Source organism: Hyperolius riggenbachi, chromosome 2 (genome assembly GCF_040937935.1).
Source record: "Hyperolius riggenbachi isolate aHypRig1 chromosome 2, aHypRig1.pri, whole genome shotgun sequence".
Classification (NCBI taxonomy): domain Eukaryota; kingdom Metazoa; phylum Chordata; class Amphibia; order Anura; family Hyperoliidae; genus Hyperolius; species Hyperolius riggenbachi.
In genome coordinates this window covers 127,420,180-127,433,818 of record NC_090647.1, presented here as the reverse complement: position 1 = coordinate 127,433,818, position 13,639 = coordinate 127,420,180, and the positions used below count along the sequence as shown (strand labels likewise).

Genomic DNA, 13,639 nt, shown 5'->3' with positions numbered 1-13,639 from the left:
CCAGGCAATAAGTGCAAAAAAAAAAAAGATGGATGCTAAGGAGTGAAATAAGATGGCAGCCCTATACAGCACTCAACCATACAACCCTAATGTAAAAGTAAAATCGGGAAAAAAAAATGTCAATGCTTTTTAGGCCAGTTTTACATCTTTTTTTTTTTGTGTTTTGCTGGTGATGTGATGCCCCTGCTGCTTCCGACCAAAGCTCAAAAAATAACAAACATATGACCCTGCTGCAGAGTGCGCTGACAGGGTCATATGCATAACACCGCCCCCACTCAGTTACATACTCCATGCTGGGCAGGAAATACGTCACTGGGATTCCTGTCGGTCCGCACATGTGCGCTGCAACGTGCTCCGTTGTTATCCTACCATTACCCCAAGCACCATGCATTAAGAGCGGTGCATAGGGTAATGCGCTGTTGTCCTAACGTTGGCTCAAATAATTCCAGCGCACCACAAGGGACCGCAGTAAGTGTGAAAGTCTCCATAGACTTTGATTGCTTTTGCGGCCCCTTGCAGTAAAATATATCCTGCATGTGTAAAAGGGACCTTAAATGTTTGAAGTGGCAGTCATGAAATTCCTCCATGTCAATCCTTCTAGTCAGGGCTCTTCCAAACATAACATGATTCTGTGTACCTGTATGTCAGCTTCTTGTTCCTCAGAGAACAGAACAGAGTGCACAGCAATTCTAATATAATGTGACTCAGGTCTCCACTTCCTGGATGATAGGAAAGTGTAAATCCACTTTAGCTGAGAAAGTCCCTTAAATGTCAGCTGTATACATTCATCCACCCATCTTGTGGACATACTGATCAAAAAAACATCCCAGTGAGCTACATTACCTAACAGGAAGTGCTAAGAAGGAAGCTATGACTGCTATGACAACATGATTAGTTCCAGGGTTGTAAAACATAAAAATGCTACATCCTTAAGGCTTGTACCCTCTGGTAGATGGATCGGGGGAACGTTCAGCTATGCATCCCGACGGACAAGCTTTTTCCCAATCCATCCTCCTAACCGAGGGAGCACGCAACGTCACATGATGGCACACGACAGTCGCGAACAAGAGTTCAAACGATTGCAGCACTTTGCGTTGGCGTCATCGGGGATCTTAAAGATCCAATCCGCCGTGACAGTCATAATTGCCATTCATCGCAAAGCGTAATTCGTCTAATCTCATACACGTACCCAAGTCACATGATCGCTGGTCATGCAGAAAGTCACTGGTCGGTGGAAAAATCATCCAAAAAATCTCAATGTGGGTACGTAGTTTTCATCCTTAGTATTCCTTTAGATATGCTGCATCATTGCCCCAACAGCAGGATGATGGAGGTTTATAAAGACATACAGGAAAAGTAGTGCCATTTAGCTAATTCAACTAATTGTGACTCTGTAAAGGGTTCCGTCATACTAGTTTGTTTAATAAATAAAATATATTTTGGGCCCATAAAACAAAAAGAACTGTTGGTAACTACTGGTTGAAACAGAGAATATGATTTAAATGCAGTATATAAAATGGTACTTATGTGATATATATATATATATATATATATATATATATATATATATATATATATATATATATATATATATATATATATTTTAAACTAACTATTCCTTTATCTGTGTTAAGACCTGAAACTTATCGTGTGGTGTTGGGGGAACACGACCTGAGCAACAATGACGGAACTGAACAGGAGATCTCTGTGTCTGCGATCCGTATTCATACTTCCTGGGACACCAAAAATGTTGGCGCTGGGTACGATACCAACTTATAAAATATAAATGCAATATTTAGTTTTAATTTTGCAAAACATGGAAAATAAATGTAACAGGACTTATGTGACAAGGCATCAACGGGTCAACAAAGATTATAGAAGCGTGTATGGGCGCTCCTGCATGTGCACACGTTGTCAAAAGCCTGAGCAGTTCTTTACATTTGCATGACCGCTAACTCAGTAAAGGATCAAGCCTTTAAAGGATAACTGTAATAAGAGGTATATGGAGGCTGCTATATTTATTTCCTTTTAGTCAATACCAAATTCCTGGCTGTCCTGCTGTTCCTCTGCCTCTAATACTTTTAGCAATAGACCCTGAACAAGCATATGCAGATCAGGGGTTTCGGACAATATTGTCAGATCTGACAAGATTAGCTCCATGCTTGTTTCTGGTGCTATTCAGACCCCACTGCAGCCAAATAAATCAGCAGGGTTTCCAGGCAATTAATAAATGTTTAAAAATAAATAAATATGGCATAAATATGGCAGTCTCCATATTCTTTTCACTTCAGTTATCCTTTAAAGCATTGTTATCATATAAATCTGGCATAGCGGGGTCTGAACCCTCTATAACAGTAATTATAGATTGAGGGTATACCTTGAAATGAATCAGAGCACTTGGTGTTTGATTTTATATAAAAAATGTATTTTCCTATTATTCAGCATATACGGTATACATAATATGAAAAAGTTCCAAGTAGCGTTTCCTTCTTCCATCTGATAAGGCCTTTATAGCCAAGCAATCATGGCTCTTCTACAAACATTCGGAAAATTTTCATTTTATCTTTTATGACGCACTTCTGATAATATGTCTTTCTTCTAATTAGTTTGGAATGTGTCTGTCCTTTTCTGAAATGGGGTTGACTATTTTGACCCAGCAAAGCATGTACAGTAGACCTGTAGCTTACAGCCTATTATAATTGAATACATATTTAAACACCTTAACCATACTTATAGAATAAGGGGCATACTGATCAGTTATCTAAATAATTTAATTTTATTATTTCTTTGTAAAGAAGTATTACAAATATGAATTGTATATATTAATTTTATAAAGATTATAAAGTATAATCTGTTAATTAAAAATGTTTTATCAGTCTGCCATTTTAAGTTTACCGTAACATTTGAGGATTGCTGCCGTCACTAATTTCAGCATAATATTTAATTCCTAATATATAGGAAGACATGGTGACCTTGCTTTGTCTAAAACTACTATCTAAGTCTCCAGAAGAAATTATAAACAATTCCTCTCAAACCACCAGCAACCAAGAAAATGCTCAAAATAATTTTCACTGTACTTTTTCACCCACTTTTTGGTACTATTTCTATTGCAAAGGGCCAACAAGTTGTTTTTCTTTAAATCAAAGATGATTCCAAAATGATCTCCTAGGAGAAAACACAGGAGAAAAAGTAAATTGCATATGGCCCAAGGTTTCAATGTGATTATAACCAGGAATCTGACAATGTGCACCCTCATTGCCAATGCTCTTGCACCTATTTAAAATGCAATAATTGCTGCTTTAGCCATCTGCCACCTATAGCAATCTGATGCAATCACTATGCAGTTTGGGCCCAAATGCTGTTCAGATGCATTGCTGTGCTGTTGCTTAGCGAAACCTCTGTACAGCACTGGAGTCTCCAAACTGTGCACACTAGCGATCGCATCCGGTCACTACAGACACACAGACTGGCAATAATGTTCCACTACATGCCCAACTAGTAATGCAATATGGCTTATATGGTATTTTTATAACCAGGAAGACCCAAAGAATATACTTTGAGATGCTTTATAATAGTGTTACTTGTGATATGAAAACTAGGAAGGGCAAAAAAAAAAGTGTTTTCTGCACCTTACACCTGTATTTTCCAATACAAATGCCTAAAAACACCAATTCTTGGAAAACAATTACTCAATGAAAGACTGGGATGTGCTAAGCCTAGGATGTGCTAAGATGTGCTAGGAAGTGCTCTCCCCCATGTTGGAGGTTCCGCGTGGTGGCAGGGCCAGGGGCCCCCACCTGTCATGTGCACCAGTGTCTGCAATAGTGACAAATTGTCATGTATAAATGTCTGTCATTCTCTCTGCAGTTATGACATTGCTATCCTGCATCTGGCTTCCAGTGCTACTATAAACAGCTACGTAAGACTGGCCTCTCTTCCAGCTGAAGGAACTATCTTGGCTCATAACCACAGCTGCACCATTAGTGGATGGGGAAGACTCACCAGTAAGTGGAATACTAATTAAAACTTGTGCACTGACAACAGTACATTTACATCCTCCCTGCCCCCAGTTGTACCAGAAGGAAATGAATTTTAGTTTGCAGCATTGATGAGCACAGCCCGCACACTAGCATGCTTTTGTGCCCATCACAGCAGGGAAGAAGTAGGGCACTAACCAGGGTGTAATACACTGGTGTCTGATCTCTGGAACTCTCTAGCTTGGTTCAGTATTATTTATTTATTTATTTATTTGTTGTATTTATAAAGCGCCAACATATTACGCAGCGCTGGACATTAATTTAGGTTACAGACAATATTTAGGGGTGACAAACAGCAATATGACAATACAGGAATACAAGCAAACCAGATCACACAGCACAGTATGCGTACAAGGTAATGCTTAGTCAGTCACTGGATGGGAGCATGGAGTTAGGCAAGTTAGGTTCACTCAAATGCATAGCATGGGTGCACAGTAATAGAGGTGCATGATCAGGTAGGACACAAAAGGATTGAGGACCCTGCCCAAAGGCTTACAATCTAGAGGGAGAGGTAGGGACACGAGAGGTAGGGGACCAGAGTTCGGCTGTGGGTTTAGAGCAATTGTGAGGGGTGGTAGGCAAGAGTGAAAAGGTGAGTTTTGAGGGCCTTCTTGAAGGTGTTGAAGGAGGGGGCTGCCCTAATGGGTGGAGGTAGGGAGTTCCATAGTGTCGGAGCGGCTCTTGAGAAGTCTTGGAGGCGTGCATGGGACTGGGTGATGCGGGGGACGGTCAGGCGAAGTTCATTGGAGGAGCGGAGTGAGCGGCTTGGTGTGTATCTCTGAGTAAGATCAGAAATGTAGGTTGGACAGGTTTTGTGGATGGATTTGTAGGTCAGACACAATATCTTGAATCTGATTCTGGACTGGATAGGAAGCCAGTGGAGGGATTCACGGAGGGGAGCCGCCCTGGTGGAGCGATGGGAGGAGTGGATAATTCTGGCAGCCGCATTCATGATGGACTGCAGTGGGGCTATTCGGGTCTTAGGGAGTCCAGACAGAAGGGCATTGCAGTAGTCGAGGCGGGAAATTATGAGGGCATGGATGAGGAGTTTGGTGGTGGCAGGGGTCAGGAAAGGGCGAATCTTACAGATGTTACGAAGGTGGAAGTTGCAGGACTTTGTGAGGTTTTGGATGTGGGGAGTGAAGGAGAGTGCGGAGTCCAGGGTGACACCCAGACAGCGGGCTTGAGAGGTAGGGTGAATAGTAGTGTGGTTAACAGTGACCTGCACATCTGGGAGGTCCAGGGATGACCGGGGTGGGAAGATCATAAATTCCGTTTTGTCTAGATTTAGTTTTAGGAACCTAGCGGACATCCAGGAGGAGATGGCAGATAGGCAGGAGGAGACCTTGTCCATGGTAGTGGTGGATATGTCAGGGGTGTGGAGATAGATTTGGGTGTCATCTGCATACAGATGATAGTTAAAACCCATGGAGGAGATAACCTTGCCAATGGAGGATGTGTATAGGGAGAACAGTAGGGGGCCAAGGACCGAGCCTTGGGGGACTCCCACTGAGAGGTGGTTGGGGGTGGACGAGGACTCATTGAAGGAGGTCGTGAAGGAGCGGTTGGAGAGGTAGGATGAAAGCCAGGTCAGGGCGAGATCGTGAATGCCCATGGATTGGAGGGACTGGAGGAGTAGGGGATGATCTACTGTATCAAAAGCTGCTGAAAGGTCAAGGAGGAGGAGAATGGTGTATTTACCTTCAGCTTTAGCTAAGGCAAGGTCATTGACCACTTTGGTGAGAGCCGTTTCGGTTGAGTGGGCAGGCCGAAATCCAGATTGCAGTGGGTCTAGTAGTGAGTTGGCATTGAGGTACTGGGTCAGGCGTTTGTGAACCAGACGCTCAAGGAGTTTTGAGGCGAAGGGGAGGAGGGAGATCGGGCGGTAGTTGGAGGGTAGCGAGGGGTCGAGGGAGGGTTTCTTGAGCAGAGGCAGTACAGTGGCCTGCTTGAAGTCTGAGGGGAAGGTGCCTGTGGATAGGGAGAGGTTAAACATGGTAGTGAGGACTGGGGCCAGATCCGTGAAGTGAGGCTGAAGTAGATCAGAAGGGATAGGGTCAAGGGGGGAGGTAGTGGTATGGGAAGTCTGCAGTAGGTGGTTGACCTCCTCAGTGGTAGTAGGAGTGAAGGATGTGAGGGGAGGGTAGGGTGGAGGAGGAGCGGTTTGGGGGGGGGGGTGGGAGGTGAAGATTGAAGATTGGATATTTCCTGACGGATGGAGACTATTTTGTTGGTGAAGTGGGTGGCTAAATCTGTGGCAGAGAGGGAGGAAACAGAAGGTGGGGGGGTGGGTTTAAGCAGGGAGTTGAAGGTGCTAAAAAGACGCCGGGGATTGGAAGCTTGTGCTCCGATGAGCTTGGTAAAGTATTCCTGCTTCGCATGAGCAAGGGCAGTGTGGAACTGCTGCAGGTTAGTCTTGTACTGTAGGAAAACCTGGTTTAGTCGAGTTTTCCGCCATTTTCGTTCAGTGGCGCGTGTTTTCCTCTGGAGGTTGCGAGTATGCAGCTAGAAGCATGGGTGGCTAAGTATAACCCCTCCTGGTTCCTGCGGTGATTGGCTCTCATCTCCTCTCATACAGACCTTATTCCTCTTGAGTCCTCATGTAATGAATCCCAGCTTGACAACCTCATCAGCTGGGGCCCAGTACATGCTGACACTAAAGGTCGGTGGTATGAATGAGAGGAGGACAGTGCCCATTGCCACAGGAACCAGAAAGGGTGACTAATACTTACAGTCACACTGATCTCTGCAAGGGGGGATTGGAGGGAGTGACTATTAGACTACCAGTGATAAGGGGGGGGGGGAGATAACACTAGACTACTATTAGTTAAAAAGGCAAGGGATACCACTAGACTACCAGGGGGTTATTAAAGGCGGTACCACTAGAGTACAAGTGAATGCATAAAGTGGGAGTGTCAGACGTTTTTATACGATACGGTTATATAAACTATAACTGGATGTATAAAATCAAAAGCTAAGGCCTCCTACAAAAAAAATGGGAGGAGTCTTATTATATTAAAGGAATACTATCGATTCACATATTTTTTTCAATTGACACAGGAATTGTTTGGGAAGTGATGCTAAGTGCTGGTGTGTATATTTTAGTAGCAACTTCTTTGTTTACTGTTATCAATATACATTCAAACTTTACTGACGCCAAAACTGACGGCTGACTGAGCCATGAGGAGAGGGGAAATTCCCCTCACACTTGATCAGTTAACTCTATATGCAGCTCTGTGTGTGACAAAGAAGAGAGCTCCCAACAGCTGCAGCTCCTATGTCCTGTGTTTCTGACTGACGTGTCTGAAGAGAGCAGAGGAAATGTAACTAATTGTCACAGCTTTTTCATACTGTTTTTGCTTTCAGAGTTTGATATGTTTGATATTTGCTTTCTGTAGTCTGATATGCAACTCTGGCTGTGCATTGAAGAAGACACCCCTTCTGCAATTGATTTGTCCCAATATAGCTAAATCCTACCCTCAATAAATTACAGCTTTTGCCTCTGATATTTAACATGAAAAGTCAGAAAATGTTTACACAGCTACTTAGACATTATTTGTACATTGTCATTTTAGAACACTTGGGTATCGATAGTATTCCTTTAAACACCCACCCTTAAGTTCTTATAGCGAGTTTCTCAAGCTACTGGTACAAAGAGTGAAAAGTCAAAGCAACTATTTACTTTTCAAATAATTAATTTATTTAATACACAAGTTGTCAGAATAATTATAAATTAAATCATATAAATCAAACAATAACCCCAAAATATTAATAACCAGAAAGTACTTCTCAGTATAAGCTGACTATACACTTCAGAGCCAAGTTGACCACAGATATTAACCATTAACATCAATCCATCACAATGGGCTGTGCAACCATAAGATGGCATACATTTTATCTTACTTGCAAGGCTTGATTATAATGCACAACCAAACAAGGGAAAAATATGGAAGCAGATCGAGCTGGTCTAAAAAACCTCAATATATAAAAACAAGTTTAGCTTCTACTGCACTGTAAACTCTTATTTTATAAAAAGAATCTGATTTAAAAACAAAGGAAAAGATATGAAATTATGACCTGATCTGTAAATGAAACTGTTATATCAACCAATCTCTATCTCCCTATGAAGTTATAAGCTTGGAAAAAAAAATTCATTAATAAAAAATGTAGAAAAATATGAACCCAAATCAAACACGGATATTCCTAGTTGCAATTCCAGGAAGGTCACATGTTCAGGGTATTCTATACAATCAATGCTAAATATGTTGCTGTTTCCTTGCTAAAATATTGCTGATGAATTTTCTTTCAGCTTATGGATCTTATCCCTCCATCCTCCAGGAGGCTCCTCTGCCCCTTGTTGACTACTCAACCTGCTCTAACAGATCCTTCTGGGGCAGCACTTTGAAGACCACCTTGGTGTGTGCTGGAGGCAATGGAGCCCAGGCTGGCTGCAGTGTAAGCCCGATAGCTTTTTAATTCTATACTAAACAGATTACAAGGGCCCATATGCAATTAGCCTTTTCTCTTAAGTTTTCTCCTAGGGGAGATTTTCAAACTTGTCAATAAAGTGCCTTTTAAACCACCAGCAAGCTTTTTTTACTCACTTTTTGGTACGTTTTCCATCACAAAGTGCTGAAAACAAAAAACTCAGGAGAAAAAATTAATTGCATATAGCCCAAAGACGTTAACTAATTATGATGGTATGAAAAATTAAGCTTTAATTAAAATAATGGTATAGCTTTTAAATGTTAGTACTGATATCCTCTCTGTGTTCACATAACAGGGTGATTCCGGTGGACCTCTGAACTGTCTCGTTAATGGTGCATACGAGGTCCATGGTGTAACCAGCTTTGTGTATGCATTTGGATGCAACGCTTACCAGAAGCCCACCGTGTTCACCAGAGTGTCCGCTTACATCGACTGGATCAACAGCGTAAGTTTTCATTTGATATCCATATACAATGTCTGCAAGCTTTCACACCTATATTGAACATTTTCTTATTTCCAGCCTTATTTGAACCATAACTAAAATTCATATTGACAGACCAACTTCTCCTCACACATTTCTCCTCATATATTTGTAAGATACTGTAACTAGTCATGTATGCATGTATATATCCCTATAAGCCTGACATTCATATCTATATAATCCCTCCCACAAAGGAAAAGGAGAAGGTAATGCCATTATTGCCATACATCTGCTATTGGCCCTACACAGAAGGGGCACCATGCTTGGCATGCCTCTGTACCCCAGTTGTTACATTAATGGAGGGGAGGGGCTAAGGAGAATGAATCATACTGTGCAATGACAATTAACACCAAGCCTCCTTGTCATTTATGGCCAGCCAGTTGGTAAACTGAGGGCCAGCCTGCCAGTATATGATGAACAACTCCTCAGTGGCTTCTTTCTTTATTCAGAAAAGCTATGCTTGGCGTCTCTTGAGATTTACAGTTAGTCAGTATGGCCGTAAGTGGCAGTGATAGGCAAGCAGTGAGCCCCCCCTCCCCAAAAAAATGGAAAAAAAGGAGCGAGTGCGGCAGACTAAGCGTGTTACGTCAGGCAATGCCAGGTATAGGTGCCACCAGTATAGGTAATATAGCTGCCCCAGAATACATAGCATAGTTGCCCCAGTATATGTAATAAAGTTGTCCCCAGTTTAGGTAGCTAGTATAGTTGCCCCAGTATAGGTAGTATAGTTGCCCCAGTACAGATAGTATAGTTGCCCCCCAGTATAGGTAGTAAAGTTGCCCCACAGTATAGGTAGTATAGTTGCCCCACAGTATAGGTAGTATAGTTGCCCCAGTACAGATAGTATAGTTTCCCCCCAGTATAGGTAGTATAGTTGCCCCCAGTATAGGTAGTATAGTTGCCCCCAGTATAACTGCTCCAGTATAGCTAGTATAGTTGGTGGTAGCACAGTGAGCGGCATTGAAGGCGGAGACCTGTGGCAATGGTGACGCTGCGCTCCATCGCTTGGAAAGATTTTGAAAAATTCTTGGAGAAAACTTAGGAGAAAAAGTGAATTGAATCGGCCCCTTTGACACTAGTATAAAAAAACAATCATCTGGTGTTTAACAGCTTTACATGTATTACATATGTGCCTTGTTATAGTGAATTCTCATTTTATAAATCTCCCGGACTGTCCTCAGACTGAAACTTTTGGGTTGGTTGTATTTTAATCATGCTATCTTCTCCATCTTCTCTTTGCTTTAGAATGTGTAACATCACTTAATTGGAGAAACATACAAGACCTCACCTGGAAATGAAAATACTGGAACTCTCTTTTCAAAGCAAAATATTTAATAAATGACATTATTGAACATCACTTACTGTGCTCTGTTTTTTTGAATTATGAAATGACAACAGGCTGTCTTCATGTTGGGGTGATGTGGTTCTATAAAGCTTATAAACTATACAGGGGCATTACTAGAAATCACTGGGGCCCCTGCGAAACTTTAGTTGTGGCCCCTCCATCTCCCCTCGCTTTCTGTACAGGTAAACTGAGAACCAATGTTATTCAATTGACTAGTGCACACTTACATGTGTTGTCCTCATGCTGATAAAAACAGACAAAAGTGAAGCACTGCAGGCATTTTCTCTATCAATTACATTAGCATCTGTTATAAAACGTGCATGTTTTCATACATACAGACACACATGGTGTGCAGGAAATGCATACAGAAAACCGACAGACGAGTGTGCTCACAGCCTCAGCTTGTTACACTCACTCTGTCCATCTCTGATGGAGTAGAACTGGCTCTGCAGACTTCCCCAGCATCACTACACTACAGTACAGAGGACTTGGAAAGGTGTAGAGAGGTTGGGGGCTGGACGCTGTACACAAGAGCCTGCTGAACACTGAATAGGGACTGTCTTCAAATCTTTGTATGATTCCTAGTCAGTAGCTAAACAGATGCAGACATTAGAACAATTGTGCAGAACGTTTTTTTTCTCTCCGTGCCCTTAGTTGCCAGTCTCACAGGACAGGGAAAAGAAACTTCTCCCCCAACAGGGCCCCTTATGGCTTCTGGATCAAGACAACCCCCCAACTCCGTCACCGCCATGGCAGCATCCCTTGCAGGGTCTATAGGCTTGCTATACACTAGCGATTCTGGTTGTATGTCACGATTTTGCGAACGCCATTGCGGCAAGCGCATGTAAATGCGCCCAAACTATGATCTGGAGAGCCCCTTTAATTCATATGCCTGGCTTTTAGAAACTCAGTGCTCTTCCATCTCACCACCCCTGCCCTGGGGGATGTGAGGGAGTGTTTGTTTGTACTTACTGAAAGAAGCCATTCACCCTAAAACCAGACCACCCACACAGGAAAAAGGTTATCTAAAAGGGGGGCAATAAAGATTCTCCAGGAAATTTCTCCCATCCTAGTTTTAAAGATAAGGAGAGGAGCAGATCCCCTCATAAATTCATTAGGACCCATTCACATTCCTGCCTATCCTGAGAATACCCAGAGACATGTCCCTGGCTTAATGAGCTTTTGATATCTCACTTCATAGTAGTCCATAATTCGATGGATATTGCGGAACCGTTTGGGCCCAGTGGTCCACAACTCATAGTGCACCATGCGACCAGCACAGCACACCTTCTGAGACATTAATCGATCTCCTAGTCATCTCACAGCCTGGGATATTGATTATATAGGCAGGGAAGGTGGCACTCCAAGTGAGTTTGATATCGATTGGTTCAGTGCATGCTGACGGAATGTAAAATGTTGGGTTTTATATGATATATCAGATATCCGCTGAGTTATGGCATACTTGGAGAAACTGCCAATTCTGTCCCTCAGACAATAGGGGCGGACTTCAGCAGCCTGAGGTAAGATTGTTAAGGGTGGAAACCTCTCTTGTTACCATCCACACCCTCTGGCAGGGAAAGGGTTAAAACCGACTGACACTCAGCCTGGAGGGAGAGACCCCAGCCATCCTGTACCATCACGGATTTGGGCTGGATGATAAAAGGATTAATACCCTTTCCACAGAACTTTCCAGAATTGGACTACATATCTCTGTGGGACTTATCGCAAAGGACACGGTAACTTGACAAACTGCTCAGACTGTAATCAGCTATTACTTTCATATTGAACCCTTATTATTTCTGTATCCATTTGTTTCTATTGCTATATTTTGTTCTGCATTATTTCTTTAAATAAACGATTAAAAAATCGTTTGTCTAAGTGCTGTTCTGAAACAAATCTCCGCCAAAAGAATCCACATCTTCAGAGAGACATGTTACCATAACTGTTTTGATATTAAATATTGTTAGTTTTGCTATCTCTAGAAAGGTTGTCAAATTAACCCTTTTTCCTACAGGATTTAGCTAGAGTAAGAATTAGCGCATTCGCACACTTTTATTGCGGATTGGTGGCAGCGACCTGGCCTCTATATGAGAGCACAGATTGTATCGATTGTATATACAATTGCAATTGGACTGTGTGTGGACTCACCAACCAATCCAAAAGGTTACTTTGCCTGCAGTTCTGACTGTCTTCGGCATTCCCTCAGGGTCTGAGGCTTTATGGTAAACTGCAGCAAAGGGAACAGGAATTGGTGGGTGACTGCGCATACGTCACATTGCCGGCAGCGGTGCGACCAATCTTTGGCGTCACTCTGTTCACCATATTACAAACCATCAGATGTGCCTATTCCCCGAATTGTAACGGTGTCAGATTAGACAAGATTGGCACACGTTGTCGCATTATTACCTGACGACCCAGCAACCGGTATTTTAACGTCAACTTGCTCACTGTCTTACAAGCCATCAGAGGCGATTAATCCCTGATGGTACTGGAGTAAGTTAGACGAGATCGCGGGGCTGTTTGCACATGTACTGTGAGGAGCATAAGTAATTGAACACCCTACGATTTTGCAAGTTCTTCCACTTAGAAATCATGGAGGGGTCTGAAATTCACATTGTCGGTGCATTCCCACTGTGAGAGACAGCATTTAAAAAAAAAATCAGGAAATCACATTGTATGATTTTCAAATAATGTATTTGTATTAAAAACAATTATATACACTGCGCTACGTTCACACAAAGGTAATTTATAACCGCCGGTGCGCTATTGTAATAGGTCATTTTGTCCCATAAGAAATGCAAAAGAAAATATAACAGCGTTGCCAGCATGCAATTCACAGTATAGCAGAACCCAATCACCTGCAATAAGTAATACAGTCTCTCAGTGATACTGCAATAATATCCAGAGATCCCACAGAGCAAATTCCTGTGTACTAAAGTTTATGATCAGACTCACTAGATCCTTTGACTCTTAGATAGCACAAAATCTCGCTGCGAAGGGTTTAAGCCCCCTTCTCAGCTGTCTGGCCGTCTCCCTGCAGTCACACTGTGTCTTGCATCAAGACAGGAACTTCCTCTTCCTGCAGTCACACTGTGTCTTACACAAAACAGAAGCTTCCTCCTCCCGTGTAGCAATACTTTGTGTTCCCCCACTACAGAGGCACACTAATCCATTCCTTTTAGACCAATAGTACCTCAAATAAACATAATACTTTATAATACTCAGCGCTGCGTAATATGTTGGCCAGCCCCGTTTCTTGCCCCGTGCGGAGCGTGCCGCCGCCCGGGG

General features: G+C 42.5%; 1 protein-coding gene across 1 annotated transcript; it reads left to right on the top strand.

Annotated features, from left to right (window-relative positions):
* The first annotated feature begins 1,074 nt into the window (after nt 1-1,074).
* On the top strand, nt 1,075-10,343 carry LOC137544070 (chymotrypsin-like elastase family member 1). Its single transcript, XM_068265133.1, has 6 exons — nt 1,075-1,263; nt 1,635-1,760; nt 3,868-4,004; nt 8,347-8,492; nt 8,821-8,970; nt 10,252-10,343. Exons 1-6 carry the CDS (start codon nt 1,199-1,201, stop codon nt 10,258-10,260), a joined length of 633 nt encoding a protein of 210 aa, XP_068121234.1. The 5' UTR covers nt 1,075-1,198; the 3' UTR covers nt 10,261-10,343.
* Nucleotides 10,344-13,639: the final 3,296 nt, after the last annotated feature.